The sequence below is a fragment of the Danio rerio genome, chromosome 19 (assembly GCF_052040795.2).
Source record: "Danio rerio strain M-AB ecotype USA chromosome 19, GRCz13ab, whole genome shotgun sequence".
In the NCBI taxonomy this organism is placed as follows: Eukaryota; Metazoa; Chordata; class Actinopteri; order Cypriniformes; family Danionidae; genus Danio; species Danio rerio.
Window position 1 is genome coordinate 48,707,501 of NC_141039.2, and position 20,491 is coordinate 48,727,991.

A 20,491-nucleotide genomic window follows, 5' to 3' on the forward strand; every position below is an offset into this window, starting at 1 on the left:
TTTTTTCCACAATTTCTGTTTTACAGTGAGAAGATTTTTTTCAACACATTTCTAATCATAATAATTTTAATAACTCATTTCTAATAACTGATTTATTTTATCTTTGCCATGATGACTAAATAATATTAGACTAGATATTGTTCAAGACTCTTCTATACAGCTTACAGTGACATTTAAAAGGCTTAACTAGGTTAATTAAGTTAACTAGGCAGGTTAGGGTAATTAGGCAAGTTATTGTATAATGATGGTTTGTTCTGTAGATTATTGAGACAAAAATATAGCTTAAAGGGGCAAATAATTTCGTCCCTAAAATGGTTCATAAAAAATTCAAAACTGCTTTTATTCTAGCCGAAATAAAACAAATAAGACTTTCTCCAGAAGAAAAAATATTATCAGACATACTGTTAAAATGTCCTTGCTCTGTTAAACATCATTTGGAAAATATTTTAAAAAGATGAAAAAAAATCGAAGGGGGCTAATAAATCTGACTTTAACTGTACATCATGTCAGAAGATGATACTTGGGTTTTATTGTAGTTAGGTTCCAATAAGCCCAAATAGCAAAGAGAAATAAAAAGTGCATTTAAAATAACAGTTTGGTCCTTAAGAGGATATAGGGTTCATATTGGTACATCAAAAGTATTTATTAGTACCAAAATGTTTTTAAGAGGAACACTTTTGTACCTTTTAGGTACTAATATAAGTAATAATAAGTACAAATGTGCACCTTTTGAAAAGGTACCACCCCAGTGACAGCTCTCATATCTTTATTTCTGAGAGTGTAGACCAGGGGTGTCTAAACCCGGTCCTGGAGGGCCGGTGTCCTGCAGATTCTAGCCTCAACACACCTGCAAGGATATTTCTAAAAGCCTAGTAAGAGCTTGATTAGCTAGCTCAGATGTGTCAGATTGGGATTGGAACTAAACTTTGCAGGACACCGACCCTCCAGGACAGAGTTTGGGCACCCCTGCACCAGGGTATCCAAACCATGCCCAGGCGCGTTTCCCTGTTCATTTGACAAATGTGAGTGCTCTGAAATTGAATCGTAGCCTGGTTGGAAGTGGTGTGCCAGAGCGCGGTTCACTTGGGCTTTAGCGTGGTATGTTTAAAGTGTGAGTGCAGAGAGCACCTGAGACCGAAACTAAAGATGCAATGTCATTTTTAAGGGACTGTTTCATATGGATTAATTAATCATTCTTTTGTCATAGTTTATTAAAGGGCACATATGGTAAAAAAATCTACTTTTCAAGCTGTTTGGACAGATCTGTGTGTTGGTATAGTGTATAGACCGTCATACTGGGGTGTTATGAACACACCCAGTCCTTTTTTTTTTCAATTTAACTACAAAAAAAAGGGTCGGCCAATTGGAGCTGTTTTCAAATCGATCGCACCATTACGTAGGTGTGTGATCCCCCGCCCACCGAATTGATTGACAGCTGCGCGCATTAACATGTTCCGGTAGTCGCGTGTATATGTCAACAAGACCAGACAGACATACGCAAAGCAACCGGGAATAAAAGGTCTGTTCTGTTCGCTAGGATCAGCAATCATCATCAAATGTGATTAAGAGTGAGTTTAATCACTTCACAACTTCACAATACTGATTAGTAAAGGTTAGTTCTTACTGTAGTACCTCACAAACGCTACGTGAGACCTTCTTCCTTTAAGTCTGTCTGTTGTCTGACGCAGCTGAGGGAGGAGGCATGTAGAAACAGTAGGCGGGAAAAACTCGTCTTAAAGGCGCAGTACAACACAACCACCCCTGCTGGAAATCAGTATAAAACAGCATCTTGTAAAAGGTATAATGAAAAATCTGATGGGTATTTTGATCTGAAACTTTATATACACATTTCAGAGACGCAAAAGACTTATATTAAATCTGAAAAAAGAGGTAACCTAGGTGCCCTTTAAAGACGCAAACCCCTCACTGCACGACAGCTGCACCTTCGGCAAACCTCCTAATTTCTGCAGCACGAGGACTATTATGATCATTTATGAGCATCAGAAGTGCTGCATCTGTTCCGCAAAATATTGCGGACTGTGTCACGGCATCCCAAACCATTAAAAATAATACAAAACAATATAACTAAAGCAATGTCTGCTGTGCTGAGCGAGAGCGCTTCTCTTCTGTTAAACTGAACAGTTGTATCAGTGATGACTGAAGCGTGCTCTGGTTCGGAAGGCAAAATGCTGTGTGAGTGCAGGCTGAGGGGGAGAGGAACAAGCGCGCTTCAGCATGGTTTAAGGCAACTGCACCTAGTGCGAGTACATCCTTAATGTCTGAAACTGATCTTTTAAAAGATTCCAGAAAACTCTATGACCGTGGGAACCCTGAGGGCACCACAATATTAGAAAATGTTTATTTATATGTAGACAACTTCACCAGATAAATTGCATCGCTCTATTTGATCGTTGTCAATTGATTAGGATTTTGCATCGTAATCTGCATTTAATATATAATTTTTCTTTCCATTTAAATTTATTTATTTTGTATTTGTCAAAGACAAAAAAACATGCCGTAGACAATCAGCATATAGCAAAGTGCGTAGATAAATATGTAATAACAATATACAGGTTGTTAAATAATAGTATTATTATAGTGCCAGCAATAATAACAATGGTCAATGAAAAGGAAAAACTGAAGAGTAATGAAAAGGACATACTAAAACAAATGAAAATAATTAAATAAAAAATAAAAAAATTAAATATATATATATATATATTTAGAACACTGTTTAAAACCAAGCTAACCAGGAGATGGTGACGATGCACTTCTTGGCATGTTGTTTGTTAAACTTAAATCTAGTTTTTGTTACCTTAATATAATGGTTGAACATGTGAGATCTTCTAAATGTGTGGTTCAAAAGTCTATTTATTTACATACGAAGCTTAAAGGGATCTTATTAGGGCTGCACTTTATTAGAAAAATCTGACATTGAGATGTTTTGCCGCGACAATATGAATATAATTTCAGCGAATGATTTAAATAGCTTTATTTGGAAAGATCGACAGGGAAGATCAAGTCTGTTTCTTTGCAATGCATCTGCATAAATTATAATAAATTACTAGCACAAATTCAAGTATTCAAGTACAGAAATTGAACAATCAAATGCAAAATAACATGGTCATCATTGTATAAATAAAAAAAAAAAAAAAAAAAAAAAAATAATAATAATAATAATAACAGTGGCGTAGCGCAAAATGCGGAGGCCCCCCTGCAGGGATCGCTGACGGGGGCCCCCTGATGAAGCGGGGGAATACGTCATACGTCAATTTGCATATCACTTACGTCATCACGTTCTACCGTTTCTGTTTGTTTAACAGCCTATGGTTAATAAAGGGGTATTTATAATTGCACTACAATTTATATATGCATGTTTATTTAACTAAATTTATTGCTGTTTGAATACAGTATGTCATTATAGATATGTAGTGAATGTGCAGTAATCTCTCATATGTAGTAAACTCAGACAAGTTCAGAAACTGTCACTAATATCTGTGATTTTGAACAAGAAAAGAATAAACGGTCCAATTAAATTGTTAAAATAAATGAGAAGCAGATCGGTTTGACTGTACAAGGGAAATACCTTCACACGGCCTGTGCTAAATCGTTTGCCGTCGGTACGCAGAGGGGTGATCTGCTCTCGGGCTGCAGGTGGGAGAGGCTGCTGTTGAGGACTGACTGGGCCGTCTGTCAGTGCTGTGAGGCGGGGGAGGGGCCGGCGGCATCACACGCAGCTCGTTGAGAAGAGTAGGGACGGTACAGTATGGACAAATGACTGTCTAAAAAATATCCAATAACACACAAAAAGGTCGCTAGATTTGTCGCTAGGGGGGTCTGAAAAGTCGCTAAATCTCGTGACAAAGTCGATAAGTTGGCAACATTGGCGGCAAGCAATCAGAATGAAGTAGTCCACCGCTTGAGAGGTGTTCAGAGAACACAGAACTGTGAACTTTGGTTCCGCCCACAGTTGTTCCTATTGAAAATCGCGACGACGCGGGGCCCCCTAATCACGCGGGGCCCCCCCGCGGTGCGTGCCCTGCGGGCCCGTCCGCTACGCCACTGAATAATAATATCTTTTTAGCTTTTAATAAATCATATAAACCTGCGGTGTGGCTATTGTGGATGCACATATTGCGATATCGATGCTCAAATAATGTATTGTTCAGATCCTATTATTCCCCTTTTTCAATATATTTGATATTTCAGCTGCAATTTTATCCCTAATTGTTTATTTACTATGGTGTAAACGCCCCTATTTGGGTGGATGCAAAAACCTTGTTTTTGTGTCTCTTTAAATGCAAATGAGCTGCTGTTCCTCGCCCCTTTACAAAAGAGGGCGGAGCTTTTACAGCCTGTGCCTCAGATACTCCCAACAACAACAGACAAAACCTCGGTTTTGTGTCTCTTAAGATGCAAATTAGCTGTTGTTCCCCGCCTCCTTTACAAAAGAGGGCGGAGCCTTTACAGCCTGTGCCTCAGATACCCCAACAACAACAGACAAAACCATGTTTTAGTGTCTCTTTAAATGCAAATTATCTGCTGTCCAGGGCGGAGCGTTTACAGCATGTGCCTCAGATATTCCAACAACAAGCAAAACCTTATTTTTGTTTTGTCTTTAGATGCAAATGAGCTGCTGTTCGGGGCGGAGCTTTTACAGCCTTAGATTTTTATTGACTTCCGCTGGCGCAGCTCTGCAGCGACACGGGCTCGTGCTACTGTTGTTTGTTTGTTTAGTTTAGTTTGTTTGTAAAGTTTGCGACGTGTTTTTTTTTTTCTTTTCTTGTTTTAAGTGACTGTGATTGTGTCAGAGTTTGGATCGTAAAATCAACACCATTAAGTGCGAGGCGTCTGCGTCTAAAACGAACAAACAAACTTGTTACCTGCACATCGGCATTGCTTGGAGAAACGAGCTATGGCTCTGTGCCTATTTTTCCTGCTTTTGGCTCATCAGGAAAAAGACTGAGAATGCCAATGTGTAAAACTAATAGACTGAAGCTTTCGTTTGTTCCTACCTCCATAAAACTGTTGAACTCTACCAATAACACTGCTCCTGCAGTACGCTAGCACTTGACTGGGTTCTGTGTTTTATATATTTATATTTATATACGGTCTTACTCTGTAAACAATGTATGTTCTTAACTGTTTGTTCTTAATTGTTGTTTTATTTATTTTTTACTGTCTGTTTAGACAATGTTGTAGCACCTTTTATGCCCAAGACAAATTTCCTCTCGGGGACAAATAAAGTTAAACCTAAACCTAGATACTCAGACAACGCACAACCTTGTTTTTGTCTCTCTTTAAATGCAAATGAGCTGCTGTTCCCCACCCTCTTTACAAAAGAGGGCCGAGCTTTTACAGCCTCTGCCTCAGACACTCAGACAACGACAGACAAAACCTTGTTTTTGTCTCCTTAAATGCAAATTAGCTGCGGTTCCCCGCCTCCTTTACAAAAGAGGGCGGAGCCTTTACAGCCTGTGCTTCAGAAACTCTAACAGAAACAAACAAAAACTTTGTCTTGAATTTCAAACTGTTAGTTTAAATTTGTGATATTTTAATATTTTATATTTAATGCAGATAAACAAGTGAGTTTCAATCTATAACATATAACAATAAATACATTTATTCATTTAGCAGATGCATTTATCCAGAGAGATTTACAAATGAAGAATATGTCAACTAAATTTATACAAACTGTCAATTACATTTAATCAAATCGCATGTGCATCAGCACACTAATAAGCCAAACTGACCAGGATTAAGAGATTTATATAGATTTTTGAACACCATAATAATCATAACAATCATCAGAACCTGACTGTTTTCAATAGTAAATATTTTTCATTTCTCAATTCACTCTGCCTTCTAGACCTCTTTAAAAACACAGTGATTGGATGCCCAGTGTTTCCCTCAAGTCCTCACCAGACAGATAAATGTGTAAAAGGTGAAGGCGTCTTGCGTTTATAAAACAGCACTCCAGTGTGGAATGACGGAGCAAGCTGAAAATAGCGTCCAGCCCCGGCCGTCAGTCACACTCAAGCAGACTGATCTGGAGTCAGCTGCACTTTATTTAACACAAAAGTGGTTGCACAAGGTTTCTGTCACTCGCTACTGCTTGGAAAAGTTCATTCAGTGGTATGAATCCTAATGTGCTGATAATAACAGTCCAGCTTCACGTCAGACTATGTGGACTAGAATATTATATTTCTTTTTTATTTAAAGAAGGCCATGGTTCAGATGAATTCAATTCAAGTGTGTTTGTATAGCGCTTTTCACAATAAGTGTTGCTTTACAGACGGCGCACATTATTGCTTTACAAGAAGTGCTTAAATGAGAAAAGTGCTTGATTAATTAAGCAGGTCAATAATCGGCTGTGTTTGGGGATGTTTTGTGGTGCCTGTTCCAGATGACTGTGATTTATTTATTATTTTTCTCCCAGTTTGAAGCCTACCGTGTGCTTTTACTGTTATTTTACGTATGGGAGCGTCTATATTAACACAATCCCTGCTGTCACCTCAGGCTGGCAAGGCATCTATGAAAGATCTCATAGGAGCACACCTTTGCCCTTTGACCTGAGTGAGAAAAAGGAAAGTTTTGTTTCATCCCTCATGTTTGATGGCATTATGCGAGTGGTTGTGAGGTGATGTTGGTCATCTGTACTGTACTGCCGCCTCTGTTATGCTTATTTTTGTTCATTTGGGGCTGAGGTTTTGGAGGTTTGATTGATATGATGGTGTGCTACAAATAGGGTTGCCAGGTCAGAACAATTCTCTCACTTTTTTCAGTCATAAACGCGTATAGTCTACTCAAATATATCAATACTTTCATTAGAAGTCTTGTCATTCATTGGTTACCTGTTCATTTTTGATTTGACTTTAAAATCTTAATGTTAACATTCAAAGCCATCCACAATTTCGCCCCTCCATATTTGTCCGCCCTCATCCACATTTCTGTTCCTTCTCGCACCCTGCGATCTTCTTCCTCCCTCCACTTGTCTGTTCCTTCTTCTCGCCTTTCAACAATGGGCAACAGAGCATTCAGCCGCTCTGCTCCGCGGCTTTGGAACTCATTACCCCCTGCCATCAGAAACATTGACTCCCTTACATTGTTCAAATCAAAACTCAAAACCCACTTATTTAAGATGGCTTTTAATACTTAATTTTATTTGCACTATTGCTGTGTATATTTTATTATTTCTCTTGTTGTTATTATTCTTGTTGATTGTACGGTGTCCTTGAGTTGCTAGAAAGGCGCCTTTAAATAAAATTTATTTATTATTATTATTATTATTATTGTCAAATATAGTTGCATTGCCTTGCTTACTCAGTGATTTAAAGGGACAGTTCACCCAAAAAATTTACTTGTCATTTATAAATATAAGTTATCCATAAATGTAGGTTTGAGGGGATTTTCCCCATTTATTATGCTTTTGAATTGCATTACAGAAATATTGATCTTTCCTGTAATGACTTGCAATGTTAAAACTTTAGAAAAGAAGTGACTTTTATTGATATTTTTAATACTTTTGATGTGAAATATTGTCTGTGTTTGTGCTTTTATGGTATAAAAACCTGGTAATAAACGGAAACTTCTTTTTTTCTGTCTTCTTATGGGCTTAATCCTATATATATGTATTATTTCTTATGCAATATATTGTTTCAAATGACTAAAATGTCAATAAAAGTCTACACTGTTGACTTTTGATGTCAAAAATTAATCTGAATTGCATTATGGAACCTAGACTTCTGCTCAAAGCAAAGAATAAACAAACAGGCAACACCCTTGAATCACAAAATATGGAAATAATGAATTATTTTTAAGTGATTCTGAACATTTATCAATTTCCTTCTTCTGTTGATCACCAAACAAGATTTTCTGAATAATGTTGAGGGAAAAAGCAGCCATTGGCATCCATAGTAGGAATAATATTTTTCTTTATTAAATTACTTTGTTCAGTAGAAGAAAGAAACTCAAGTTTGTTAGTTAGGGCTGAGTAAATGGATGAGAGGGTTTTATTGATTTAATGGTGTGCTACAAATAGGGTTGCCATGTTAGAACAGTTTTTGTTTTCTTTAGCCAAGATTCTTCAGTGTATCTTCTTTTTTTGGGTTGCCAGGTTAGAATAAAAAGATAATATTTTCGTGCTGTTTTAACAATATTTTTCAGCATGTCTTCCTTTTTGTTCAACAGCAAAAGAAACGTTAAGGATTAGGAAATGACAGAGTTTTGGAGGTTTTATTGATTTAATGGTACAAACAGGGTTGCCAGGTTAGAACAATTTTTTTCAGCAACATTCTTCAGGATATCTTTAGTTGTTCAACAACAGAAATAAACTCGGGTTTAGAAGTTAAGGATGAGTAAGTGACAGACTTTTAGAGGTTTTATTGATATCCTCCTTGGGCTTGAGTGGCCACATACGTGGGCAGTACATTTTAACTATTAAGTGGCTATTTAAAACACTTTGAATGTTTTATATTTTGTTAAAGACATGCAGTGTCATCCTTCAACTGGTTTGCAGCATATGAAATGTCCCAAACCCTATTTTTAACTGTCCAAAATGGGCAAAAATTTTTGTTTTTACTCTCTGATAGTCAAAGCAAGTTAAAAAAAAACAAAAATTCTATGTTAAATATGCATTGCAAAACAGTCAGGAAAAAAGTGTTTCATGTAAATTCAGACCACGAGTCCACATAAATGGACATAATTTTTCTCTAAAAGTGCATCATATCAAAAGATGATACTTAGATTTTTATTCTATTTAGGTTCCAATAAGCCCAAATAGCAAAGAGAAATAAAAAATGCATGTAAAAAAACACACCTTGGGCCTAAAGACGATATAATGGTGTGCTGCAAGTAGGGTTGCCAGGTTAGAACTATTCTTTTTTTGGAAACATTTTTCAGTATATTTTCCTTTTTGCTCAACAGCAACAACAAAAACTCAAGTTTGGATTAGTAAATGACAGATTTTAGAGGATTTGTTGATTTAATGGTGTGCTGGAAATAGAGTTGCAAGGTTAGAACGATTCTTTTTTTGGCAACATTTTTCAGTGTATCTTCCTTTGTTCAACAGAATAAAGACACACAAGTTTGGAAGTTAAAAATGAGTAAATTACATCATTTTAGAGATTTTATTGATTTAATATTGCGCTACAAATAGGGTTGCCAGGTGAGAACAGTTTTTTTTTTTCTTTAGCCAACATTTGTTAGTGTATCTTCCTTTTTGGGTTGCCAGGTTGGAATTAGAATAATTCTTTCTTTTTTTTCTTGTTGTTTTGGCAACAATCTTTAGTATCTTCCTTTTTGTTCAACAGTGAAAAGAAAGACAAGTTTAGAAGGATGAGTAAATGACAGAATTATGGAGCTTTTATTAACATAAAGGTGTGCCACAATTAAGGTTGCCAGGTTAAAACTTTTATTTTTTGTTTCTTTAGCCAACATTTTTCAGTGTATCTTCATTTTTGGGTTGCCAGGTTAGAATTAGAAAAATGTGTTGTTGTTTTGGCAACATTCTTCAGTACATCTTCCTTTACCCACAGCAGAAACAAACTTGTTTGGAAGTTAAAGATAAATGACAATTATTGACATTATGGTGTGCTATAAATAGGGTTGCCAGGTTAAAACAATTTTATTTGTCATCATTCTTCAGTATATCATCCTTTTTGATCAACAGAAAATCAATTCAAGATTGGAATCTAAGAATAAGAAAATTACAGAATTTTAGGGGTTTTATTGATTTAATCGTGCGCCACAAATAGGGTTGCCAGGTCAGAACAATTCACATTTAAGCTTTTTTTGGCAACATTCTTCAGTATACTTTCCTGTTCAACAGCAAAAAAAAAAGTTTGGATGAGCAAATGATTTTAGAGGTTTTATTGATTTATTGGTGTGCTACAAATAGGGTTGCCAGGTTAGAATTTTTTTTAATTATTATTTTTTATAAATTTTTTTATTTTGTATTTGTGCTTGTTTTGCCAGCATTCTTCAATATATCTTCTGTTGTTCAACAGAGGAAAGAAACTCAAGCTTGTAAGTTAGGGATGTGGAGGTTTTATTGGTTTAATAGTGTTGTACAAATAGGGTTGCCAGGTTGGAACAGTTTTTTTTTTTTTTTTTTTTTTTTTTGCAATATAGTTTGCCAGTCTCCAGTATATCTTCTTTTAAATCAACACCAGAAACAAACACCAGGAAGTTTGGAAGTTGTACGGTATAGTTATAAGGATGAGTAAATAATTACTATAATATAAACTGAATTTAAATATTTTGGGTGAACTGTCCCTTTAAATGCCACACATTGTATTTCGCCATCCCCGAACTGATTTTCTCACCCGTCTGTCCAGTGCAGACAGTAAAAGTGAAAAGCGCTCAGAAAGTGCAACGGGGTACGTAATGAAAGGCAGAATGCTCTCATTGTTCCTGATTGCTTATTTAATCAAAACTGCCCTCTGTGTGTGCTGTCCAGCCCGAGGCTCATTGTCTAAATGCGGAGGGGGAAACAGCCAGCAACGTCGCTTTTTGAAAACTGTCCAGCTGTCAAAGTAGCCCTGACATTTTCACAATGCTCTGCTCATCTCCTGGGTCCTGCCGTCCCCCAGTTCACAGGACCCCACGCATGTTACTTTAAACATTGCTTGATGATTCTGAGAATACCTTATTATATTAAGTAATAATAGATGCAATATATATCTTTCAATGTTAAATGTTGGATAAACGAGAATGACATAAACCAATATTTGTAGATTGATTCACCTAAAATGTATAAACACAGTCAGTGGCCTTATCAAAACAAAACATAGTTTGAGAATTCCAACCAGCCTGACATGGCAACAGTGGCTCAGCCAATGGGACACATTCGGGGGTGGGGCATGTGATTGTTTGACCAATAGCTGACTAGGAGAAATTAGACACAGTGAAAGCCATTGAAAGTTTAACCACACTGAACTGAACTGAACTAAACTGAACTTCAACACTAAAAACTGAACTGACTCTCATAGTCAATTTACTATGATCTTCTATGTAAAGCTGCTTTGAAAGTCTACAATGTTAAAGCACAATAGAAATGAAGATGAATGGGATTGAATTGAATTCATTGAGATTATTTTATTATAACAGTGCGATCATAGAAATATGTAAATTATTGGTTGGTTATATTGAAACTGTTTAGATAAATCCCACAAAGTAATTTTGGACTACATTAAACCAAAATTTGTAGATTAGTTCGCACAAAATGTATAAATACAGTCAGTGGCCTTATTAAAACATTGTTTAAGAATTCCGACCAGCCTGACATAGCAACAGTGGCTCAGCCAATGGGACCCGTTCGCGGGAGGGGCATTTGATTGTTTGACCAATGACTGACTAGGAAAATGTTCAGCTTAATTTCAGTTTGGTCATTTATTGAGACAGCCCAATCACAGAAATGTATAAAATCTTGGCTAAAATTGTTATAAATTTGGGCTAGAAATTAGACTGTCCCAAAGCTGGACACCATCAGTGGCCTTATCAAAACATAGCTTAGTTTGAGAATTCTGACCAGCTTGACATAGCAACAGTGGCTCAGCCAATGGGACACATTCGGGGGAGAGGCATCTGATTGTTTGACCAATGGCTGACTAGGAGAATGTTCTGCTGCTCATTTATTATAACAGTGCGATCATAGAAATATATAAAGTTTGTTGGTTGGTAATATAGAAACTGTATAGATAAACCCCACATAGTAATTTGGGGTTTAAATATTAGACATCTTGACTAAAACGAATTAAATTTTTGGGCTGTAAGTGAAAATCTAATCTAATATATCCCCAAAATTAGGCTTGTCATTAAACCGATATTTGCAGATTGATTTGCCTAAAATGTATAAACAGTCAGTGGCCTTAACAAAACATAGTTTGAGGATTTGACCAGCCTGACATAGCAACAGTGACTCAGCCAATGGGACACATTTGGGGGAGGAGCATCTGATATGTTTGGCTGGATTTAACTTGGTTCATTTATTTAGATTAAAGTAACTTTCTATCACAAATTTTAATCACAGAAACATATAAAGTTTTTGGTTGTTTATAGAAACCATATATCCTAATATAGCCTAAAGTCAAAATTAAACTTTACATTAATCAGATAATTGTAATTGGTTCGGCCAAAATGATAAACAGTCAGTGGCCTTATTAAAATATAGTTTGAGAATTCTGACCAGCCTGACATAGCTACAGTGGCTCAGCCAATGGGACACATTCATGGGAGGGGCATATGATTGTTTGACTAATGGCTGACTAGGAGAATCTTCTGCTGGATTTAATTTACCTGTTATTGAGACGGTCTAATAACTGAAATATGTAAAGTTGTTGGTTGGTTATATAGAAACCATATAGATGGATCCCACCAAGTCATTTTGTGTTTAAAATACTGTTTAGACATCTAGGCTAAAACGAATCTAAATTTGGGCTGTGAGTGATAACCGAATCTAGTAATAGCACGAAATTAGACTTTGTCGTTAAATAAATATATTAGACTTCATATAGTCATTTAATTCTGTGTATTTGATGACTAGTCTAGTTTTGAGCGATTCCATTACCCCAAATTTAGCTTTTTGTTGCCAATTTGTCTGTTTAAAGGTCTATTTTAAAACAAAAAATATAGCTGGGATAAAACAATATATCCTAATTCAATCTGATTACATTATAACTTCATGCGAGTGGGTGGAGCTATGTGTGGATGTAGTTTGATCTCTGTGATGCTCTGTTTAAAGTGGAATTAATTTATAAAAAACTACATTACCCATAAAGCTCTACAGAAAATTCCACCAATCAAAGGCATAGTCACTTAAACACATTTTCACTACAGGTTTGTTTCTAGAGGTTATTGCTTAAAAATCTATTTCAAAATGGAGAAAATAGATAACGTTTCTATTTCTGCAAACCAGACTTTTGCACTCTATTGGATTTTTCTTGGCCTTTTAACAATCAAAGGTGATTTTTATTAGGGTTTTTTATTTTGTTAAAATTATACATTTATACACTTAACCGACCCAACATGACAGCAGCCAGTGACTCAACCAATGGTGTGAGCTTGTGGGCGGAGTTCTGTTTTTTTTTTTTTTTTTTTTTTTTTTGCAAACTTTGTTTGTTGTTGCAACAGTAATTGATTCTACTCATTTGCCAACTCCACACGAAAAGATTTAGTTCATCCAAAACTGAAAATCCTGTAATTATCTAATTACCGTTTACTTATTCCAAACCTGCTTGAATTTCTTTTTTCTGTTGAACACAAGTTATTTTGAAGAATGTTGTAAAACGGTAACCGTTGACTTCCATAGCATTTGTTTTACCTACTATGGAAGTCAGATTTTCAGCTTTCCTCAAAATATCTTCTTTAGTGTCCAACAGAAGAAAAGAACCACTTCAGAGTAAATAGTAAGCAAATTGTAAATTTCTTTTGGAAGAACTATTCCTTTAATATTTATAAATACATAACTGACCTAAATTAGGTACAAACACAATTGTTTAAGCTATTTTCCATCCTCCTATTTTTATGTGCATTTTGGAAAATTGCATATAAAAGTGCTTAATGTAAACACCAAGATGTGCATACATTTTAATAAGTGCATACAATATGCGCACAAATGAGTACAATGATCTTTTTGTGTGAACCATCCCTTTACAGCTGAGATGTCTATTCTGGCAACCTTATATCTCTAATAATCACTTGCAGGCATTTCCTTCTTGCTATCAAATTGTGGAAACGTGGTGCTTTGGCAGTGCTATGGTTGTGGTTTTTGCACACTGTAAAAAAAAAATCAGTTAATTAGCAGTTTTCCGTAATTTTATGATTCATGATTTTATTTTTCCCCATTTATTTATGCTTTTGAATTGCATTATGGTACCTTAATCTTTCTTCTAATACCTTTTAGCCTTGAAAAGGTTTTTAAAAAGTGGCTTTTATGAATATTTAATAGTTTAAAGAGATATATTGACTATGTTGGTGTTGTATATTATGCTACAAAAACCTTGGTGATTATATTTTACAGACTTATTGCTCAATATATTATTGCTTCAACATTATACTATTGCAAACTACTAAAAGTCACTTTGTTAAACTGTGGAGTTGAATTTAGCATCAAAAGTCAACAGATCAAGCTTCCATAATGCAATACACAACTGCAAATAAACAGTAAACGCACGCAAACTGTTAATTAACAGATATCTTTTACAGTCTATTTGACATGTCCATAATGCATTGCTAACACACCATTGTATTTATTTGTTCCTCACAGGATCCCCACTCACTACGTGTACCCACAGGCCTTCATGCAACCAAGTGTGGTTATTCCTCACATCCAGCCAACAGCAACCTCCGCCACTGCATCTTCACCATACATCGACTACACCGGCGCGGCTTATGCACAGTACGCTAGCGCCGCTACAGCCGCCGCCGCAGCAGCCTATGAGCAGTATCCATACGCTGCTTCTCCTGCTGCAACCGGATACGTAGCTACAGCCGGTTATGGATATGCAATGCAGCAACCGCTAGCTACCGCCGCTCCAGGATCTGCAGCCGCAGCTGCAGCAGCATTCGGTCAATATCAACCCCAACAACTGCAAGCCGAACGCATGCAATAGCAACCAAAGAGGCGGACGGGAGAAACGCCGGCATCCGAAGCCCAGCGACTGCTACTAAACGATGAAGATGAAGAGGGTGAAAATAGTTGCTGGCTGTGGGTTGATTGCAAGAGGAGGAAGAAATAGTAGAGATTATTAGTGAGATGGGAACTCCATTGCTTTCCAACTTGCTGTGATTTAAAACGAAAGTAAAGAAAAAACGATAAAAAAAGATCGCAGAAAAGGACGGAATCTAGCTTTTTACTATTATTATGTTATCTTTATTACTATAATTAATATTAGAGTAGGATATTTATTGCGAAAAGGGGGAGGTATGCAGCGACTAATCACTGTGGTACAGACGAAACCTTTAAAAAGTCCCGATGCTGTCATTAAAATGTAGGCGACTGTTTATTTCCCGAAGGACACTCGGAGGTGTCTTGCATTGTTTTGATCCTAGAGCCCCCGTACCTTTATATTTATTCTCAATTTTTTTGAGGGCTCCTTTTTTGTTCTGTCTTTTTCTCATCTTTTTTTTTTTTTGATCATCAGGGAAATGGAGCATTTTCAGCGAATTATTACTATTATTATTATGATAATAAGCGACAGACTCTGCCAATCAGGGATAGTAGACCTAACTGTGGCGAAATGGAGGAAGATCCAGTGTTAGCATGTTTTATGTGTTATGTGAACTACCTTTTTATCAATCTGATGCTGAATGTCCCCTCACTGCTCTGGCTCCTGCGTTGACCTCCTGACCCTATGCAAAGAAAACAAGCCGTCGGGGACGAAACAAAGCGCAGGAACAGGAGATGCTTTCCTTTCATCCTTTCGTTATTTCTTTTCGCTCCCCCTCTCCCACCACAATGGGCATCGAACAATTCGAAGGCACTCTCGAAAAGACGAAAAAAAGACTGAGATTTATTGTATTATATGCTTGCAAAAACACACACGGACTAACTAACATGTACGCTGTTACACACACATTAAAGTGTTATTGTTATTGTCAACACACACACACACATAAAGATGACTAAGTATAGGGAAAAACAGCATGGGGCATTGCTCACTTAACTAGTACTAGAGTATGTCTGTGTTGGAAAGAACAAGCACTGATTTACACACACACACACACACACACATATATATTGCATTGCTCTGGTGCTCGTTTGTTGAGCTGTCGCAATTTCATCCCAATTTGGAAGCAGTCCTGCTGCGGGTCTGTCAACAACCCTGTTTTTATCTCCCTAAAAGAGGGTCCGAACAAACCTGTGCATCTTCCCAACATCACCGATGGATCTTTATCAGGAACAAGACGTGATAAGAGCAAGCTTTTTCACCCTATATCAACAAAAGGGTATTTACATGTTCACTAAAAACCCCAAAAACAAATATGTCTGAGCACCAGCACACTTAAAAAGGTCTATGTCTTTCATTGAGCAACTCTTTACAGAGCAGCACTACTCTAGCGGAAGGATCCCAGGGTTCTTTCTTTGTGTGCCTTACATTTTGTAATGCTATTTAAAGAGATCTGCTATTTAAGGTATTTATTTTGCGCTCGAAGGTCATGACGGACTTGGAAGCGGTACTGTATGGATATAATGTATTCATCTCATGGCATATTATTATTATAAGTTATTGAGTAGGCTTAGTTGTAGTATTATTAACATACTCAACCAAAAAAAAAAAGAAGAAAAAAAAAGAAAAATGTTGGTGTAGGACTTATTTAAGATGCAATTCTGTATGTGCACTGTACAATTATTATTATTTCTTCTCTATACATTGGAATTTTTAGAACATGACATTAAATATCAGCTAGTTTAATGCCTATTGTATGACTTTAATTTTATTGCAGGCCTATTGTTGTTATTTTTCGGGCATGTTATCTCCATTTGTCATATTCAGAACTGTTTAAATGATCAAGAAAAGACAACCTAAGGGACATGCTGCTTCATACACTAGAATGTATTGTCAATGTCAAGGAAGGATGCTGTGCTTCTATTGCTTTAAATATGCATCAGATGGGCTATTTTACACTGTTGAGAATTTTTATACTTGAACTCTTTCTTACAAGGGAAAATACGAGAAGAAACGAATAACACACAACAAACAAAGGACATTTTTCATTGTCACTGGATTTGGGCATGTAAAGTGTTATCGACTATTTAAATACGAGACGTTCTGTAGGTATTTAAGCCTTATTTTCAGATTTTCAACACTCTTATTTACTCTAAATGGAAATAAAAGGTTCTATATTTAAACCTCAATCGCGTTCTTCATTGCACACGCTGCCTGATTTTCTGTCATTGAATGTTTTTGTACGTTGTGTAACTTATTTCAAAGGTTGCACTCATTCTCGGTGAGTCATTTGAGCTCGTACGTGTTCGTAGTCGAATTGCAAAATAGCTTGAAGTGCTCATGTTTTGTTTCTTACGCTCTTTGTTTAGACAGGCGGCTGGAGAACAAGCTGTCGTGTGTTTCACGTGGATGAAGGTGTCGTGAAAAAGAGGCAGATATTCTCAGTATAAACACGCACCGGCCGTCACTTCACCACACCACACACAGAGATGCTTATTTATGACCTTGTTTATGCTGGTTTGCGAGGTGACAAATTTAACTGTCTGTCCAAACATTGCTTAATAATGGAGCCGGTAGAGGAGTATTCTGGGTTCAGTACAAGTTAATGTCGAGATCTAGACATATTTGTGGCGTAATATTGATTGGTTTGAAGAAATAATGACAAGATTTAGACATTTGTGGTGTAATGGTGATTAGTTTGAAGAAATAATGAGTTCAACTCAACTGTTATAGGGTAAAAGTTGATATAGGACATTTTTGGGGCACATTTTAAGTGTTTAAAATCTGCACTTGCTTTATTCTATTGTGAATTGTCGTATTTTTGGTGTCTGTGTGAGGTTGTTTTTATATTAATAGCAAAAAAGTGTCTTATATTTCATAAAACTTTTGTTAGAAAAGTCAGAATATGGGTGAAATAATGTTCAATCATCATTTAGTGTATAGATATTTTAATAACTACATATTATTTGTCATTTTTGCCTGACAAATGGGTAAAATCTTGTGGTTTAATTTCCTAAATGCAAATAATAAGATTTCAGATGACACTTAATGAGTATTTTGGGGCTAAACTGTGAAGTTTTATAGTATTTTAATGAGTAAACGATTATTTTAATGAGATTTATTGTTATCCCTGCTGAAAAATCCAGCTTAAACCAGCCTAGGATGGTTGGCTGGTTTTAGCTGGTCGACCAGCGTGGTTTTAGACAAGTTTTGGCCATTTCCAGGCTGGTCTTAGCTTTTCAGGCTGGGAGAGGACCAGCTGAAACCAGCTTGACCAGCCTAGCCAGGCTGGGAACCCAGCCAAAATCAGCGATGTCCAGCTTAAACCAGGCTGGTCAAGTTGGTTTTAGCTGGATTTAGCTGGTCATTTTTCAAACTGACCAGCTAAGACCAAGCAGGAAATGGTCAAAACCCCACTAAAACTATGCTGGTCGACCTGCTAAAACCAGCCAACCATCCTAGGCTGGTTTAAGATGGATTTTTTCAGCAGGATGTAATCTGGTAGGCCTATATCATGGTGAAATTGTATAATAGTCAATATGTTGTATGAGAGTCAAACTCTATTATAGATATTTAAAAAACCTAATATTTTAACTTTATGAACTTAAATTAGATTCTTTTTAAGAAGAAAACAAATGACAAAAGTGCTGTAGATTGGCAATATTATATTCCTCCTCACTGTTTGTGTATTATGTTGTTTAACCAACTCAAACAAATCCCACAGGTGGTTTATAGGAGAGAACAGGAACATGCTAACAAACATGATCTCAAAGAGCCGCTGAATCATGACTGTGTTTGTGTGAACATGTCGCCAGAATCACTAAATATAACTCAATATGACTGGTCAGCTGATGGAAGCGGTTTTATGTAAGTGTGTTGCTTATAAATGTCACAGGAGATAGATTGAGCAATGTTTTAGTCAATCGCTGTGTCGCAGATCTGTTGTCCGCCATGTTGACCTAGTTGTAGCCTATTCAGTCTTCTAATGTTCAAGATAAGAGCAGTTCAGAAGGGATACAGCTGCGAATGCTCACGTCGATAAAGCTTACTTTTTGTGACACTATAACAATGATTACTGTTTTTATATTATTGTAATGAATGAGTTTAGAATTGGGGTAGGGTTAGACTTTGATAAAATACAAGATTTACATTATTATTAATAAATAATATTCGTTAACTTCCTGCTTCAGCTGTATCCCTTCTAGAAACTAGCGGCCTAAATTTTGATGACTGTTACTCAATCCTACATTTAAATAAACTATATCCTTAGAAACGTACCTGCCCTTCCATGTAAACACTGCAGGATGCTGTAGCTAAAAATAAAGGATCTGCTTAACCACTTACATTTTCAAATTTTTAGCCAAAATGAGGGCCTAATTTGCATAATCTCCGCTTGCCCGCGGCAACACTCTAAGGGGCTGTTCACACTCCTATTTCTTTCCTATGCTAGCTTTTGATCTTGTCTGGTCTGTTTGCACCCATAATAGCCCATAAAAAACATAACTTCAGCTGAACTTGTTGCAAAATTAAATTCAAAATGCCCCAAATCACACATTGTGCCATGACCAACATGGACTGTTGCATAAAACACCAGAGAAAACTAGCTTTGAATGCTGAAGTATGATGTTAATTAAAATATGTAGCCTGTAACATGTAAACCATGAAAGGAACATTCACTCATGTAAACACCTTAATCATTGTCTCATTTATTCATTTTTTCCCCAGCTTAATTTCAACTTAATCTGGGGTCGCCACAGCGGAATGAACCACCAACTTATCCAGCATATGTTTGACAATGCGGATGCCCTTCCCGCTGTAACCCATCACTTGGAAACATCCATACACACTCATACACTATGGTCAATTTAGCTTACCCAATTTACCTACCACATGTCCGTTAGACTGTGGGGGAAACCGGAGTACTCGGAGGAAACCCAGGCGAACACGGGGAGAACATGCAAACTCCACACAGAAACGCCAACTGACCCAGCCGAGGCTTGAACCAGCGAAATTTCTGCTGTGAGGCGATTGTGCCATCCATTGCGCTACCGTGATGCCTTATTCAGATTAAGGCAAATAATTAAATTACTGATCTCCAGCAACACAGCGTGGACCAATCAGAAGAGCTCAGAGGCGGGTCAACTGTTGCAAGCTTAGAAGCAAGTTGGCATCTAAAAAACGTGGCGCTCACATGTGCGGAGCTTTGAAAGATGAGAGAGGGAAGCCAAACAGTCAAACTTATCTGTCGAATTTCTTGAAAAACAATAGAAAAGTAAATGTTGGAGAGGAAAAACACATTCTGTGTGAAACACCCCTAAAATAGCTGCTTAGTTTCCGTCACTGAATAGATATAAAAGCACTAATCACAACAGACTTGGCTCACCTGACCAATCAAAGACCGGTATTGGAAGAGAGACGTTTACACTCTAAATTTAGACCAAAAATAAAAAAATAAATAAATATGCAACAGTTTGCATCAATATATTCAAGTTACGACAACAATGAACAAAATAAAGTTCAGACAACAAACTTTATTATGTTAGCCAAATTTTCCTCTTCAATCACAGGCATTTCTACGGAGCATTTTTAAACATTTTTTAAGTTAAGTACTGAAAAATTAAGTTGCTTGACTATTTTTTAAATTAAAATGTAAAATAAATGCAGCGTTATGTACTTCATTACCATAATTATACATACTAGTTTTCAAGTTTAGAACCTCAAATAAATTAGCTGAAATTGTGCAATCTAAATCAAATTTTCTGAGACATATTCAACAACAGCATTTTTTTCCAGTAATTTTTAAATTTATTTTAAACCACAGT

At 36.5% G+C, this 20,491-nt stretch overlaps 1 protein-coding gene and 1 long non-coding RNA gene across 3 annotated transcripts in view; both read left to right on the forward strand.

Moving 5' to 3' along the window:
- Positions 1-2,711, forward strand: part of LOC148679871 (uncharacterized) — a 3,642-nt gene extending 931 nt beyond the window's left edge. Inside the window, exons 2-4 of the long non-coding RNA XR_015945523.1 lie at positions 750-791; positions 949-1,218; positions 1,913-2,711. This is a non-coding gene — a long non-coding RNA (uncharacterized LOC148679871). The remainder of the gene's footprint in view (positions 1-749; positions 792-948; positions 1,219-1,912) is intronic.
- rbm24a (RNA binding motif protein 24a) overlaps positions 1-16,858 on the forward strand; it is a 35,857-nt gene extending 18,999 nt beyond the window's left edge. Inside the window, exon 5 of one of the 2 annotated variants that reach the window (XR_015515837.2) lies at positions 14,267-16,858. Coding sequence is in view for 1 of the 2 variants with exons in the window: in NM_212865.1 (NP_998030.1) it covers positions 14,267-14,612 (346 nt within the window). In the remaining variant the exon portion in view is untranslated. 2 annotated transcript variants of the gene reach the window in all.
- The last annotated feature ends 3,633 nt before the right edge of the window (positions 16,859-20,491 follow it).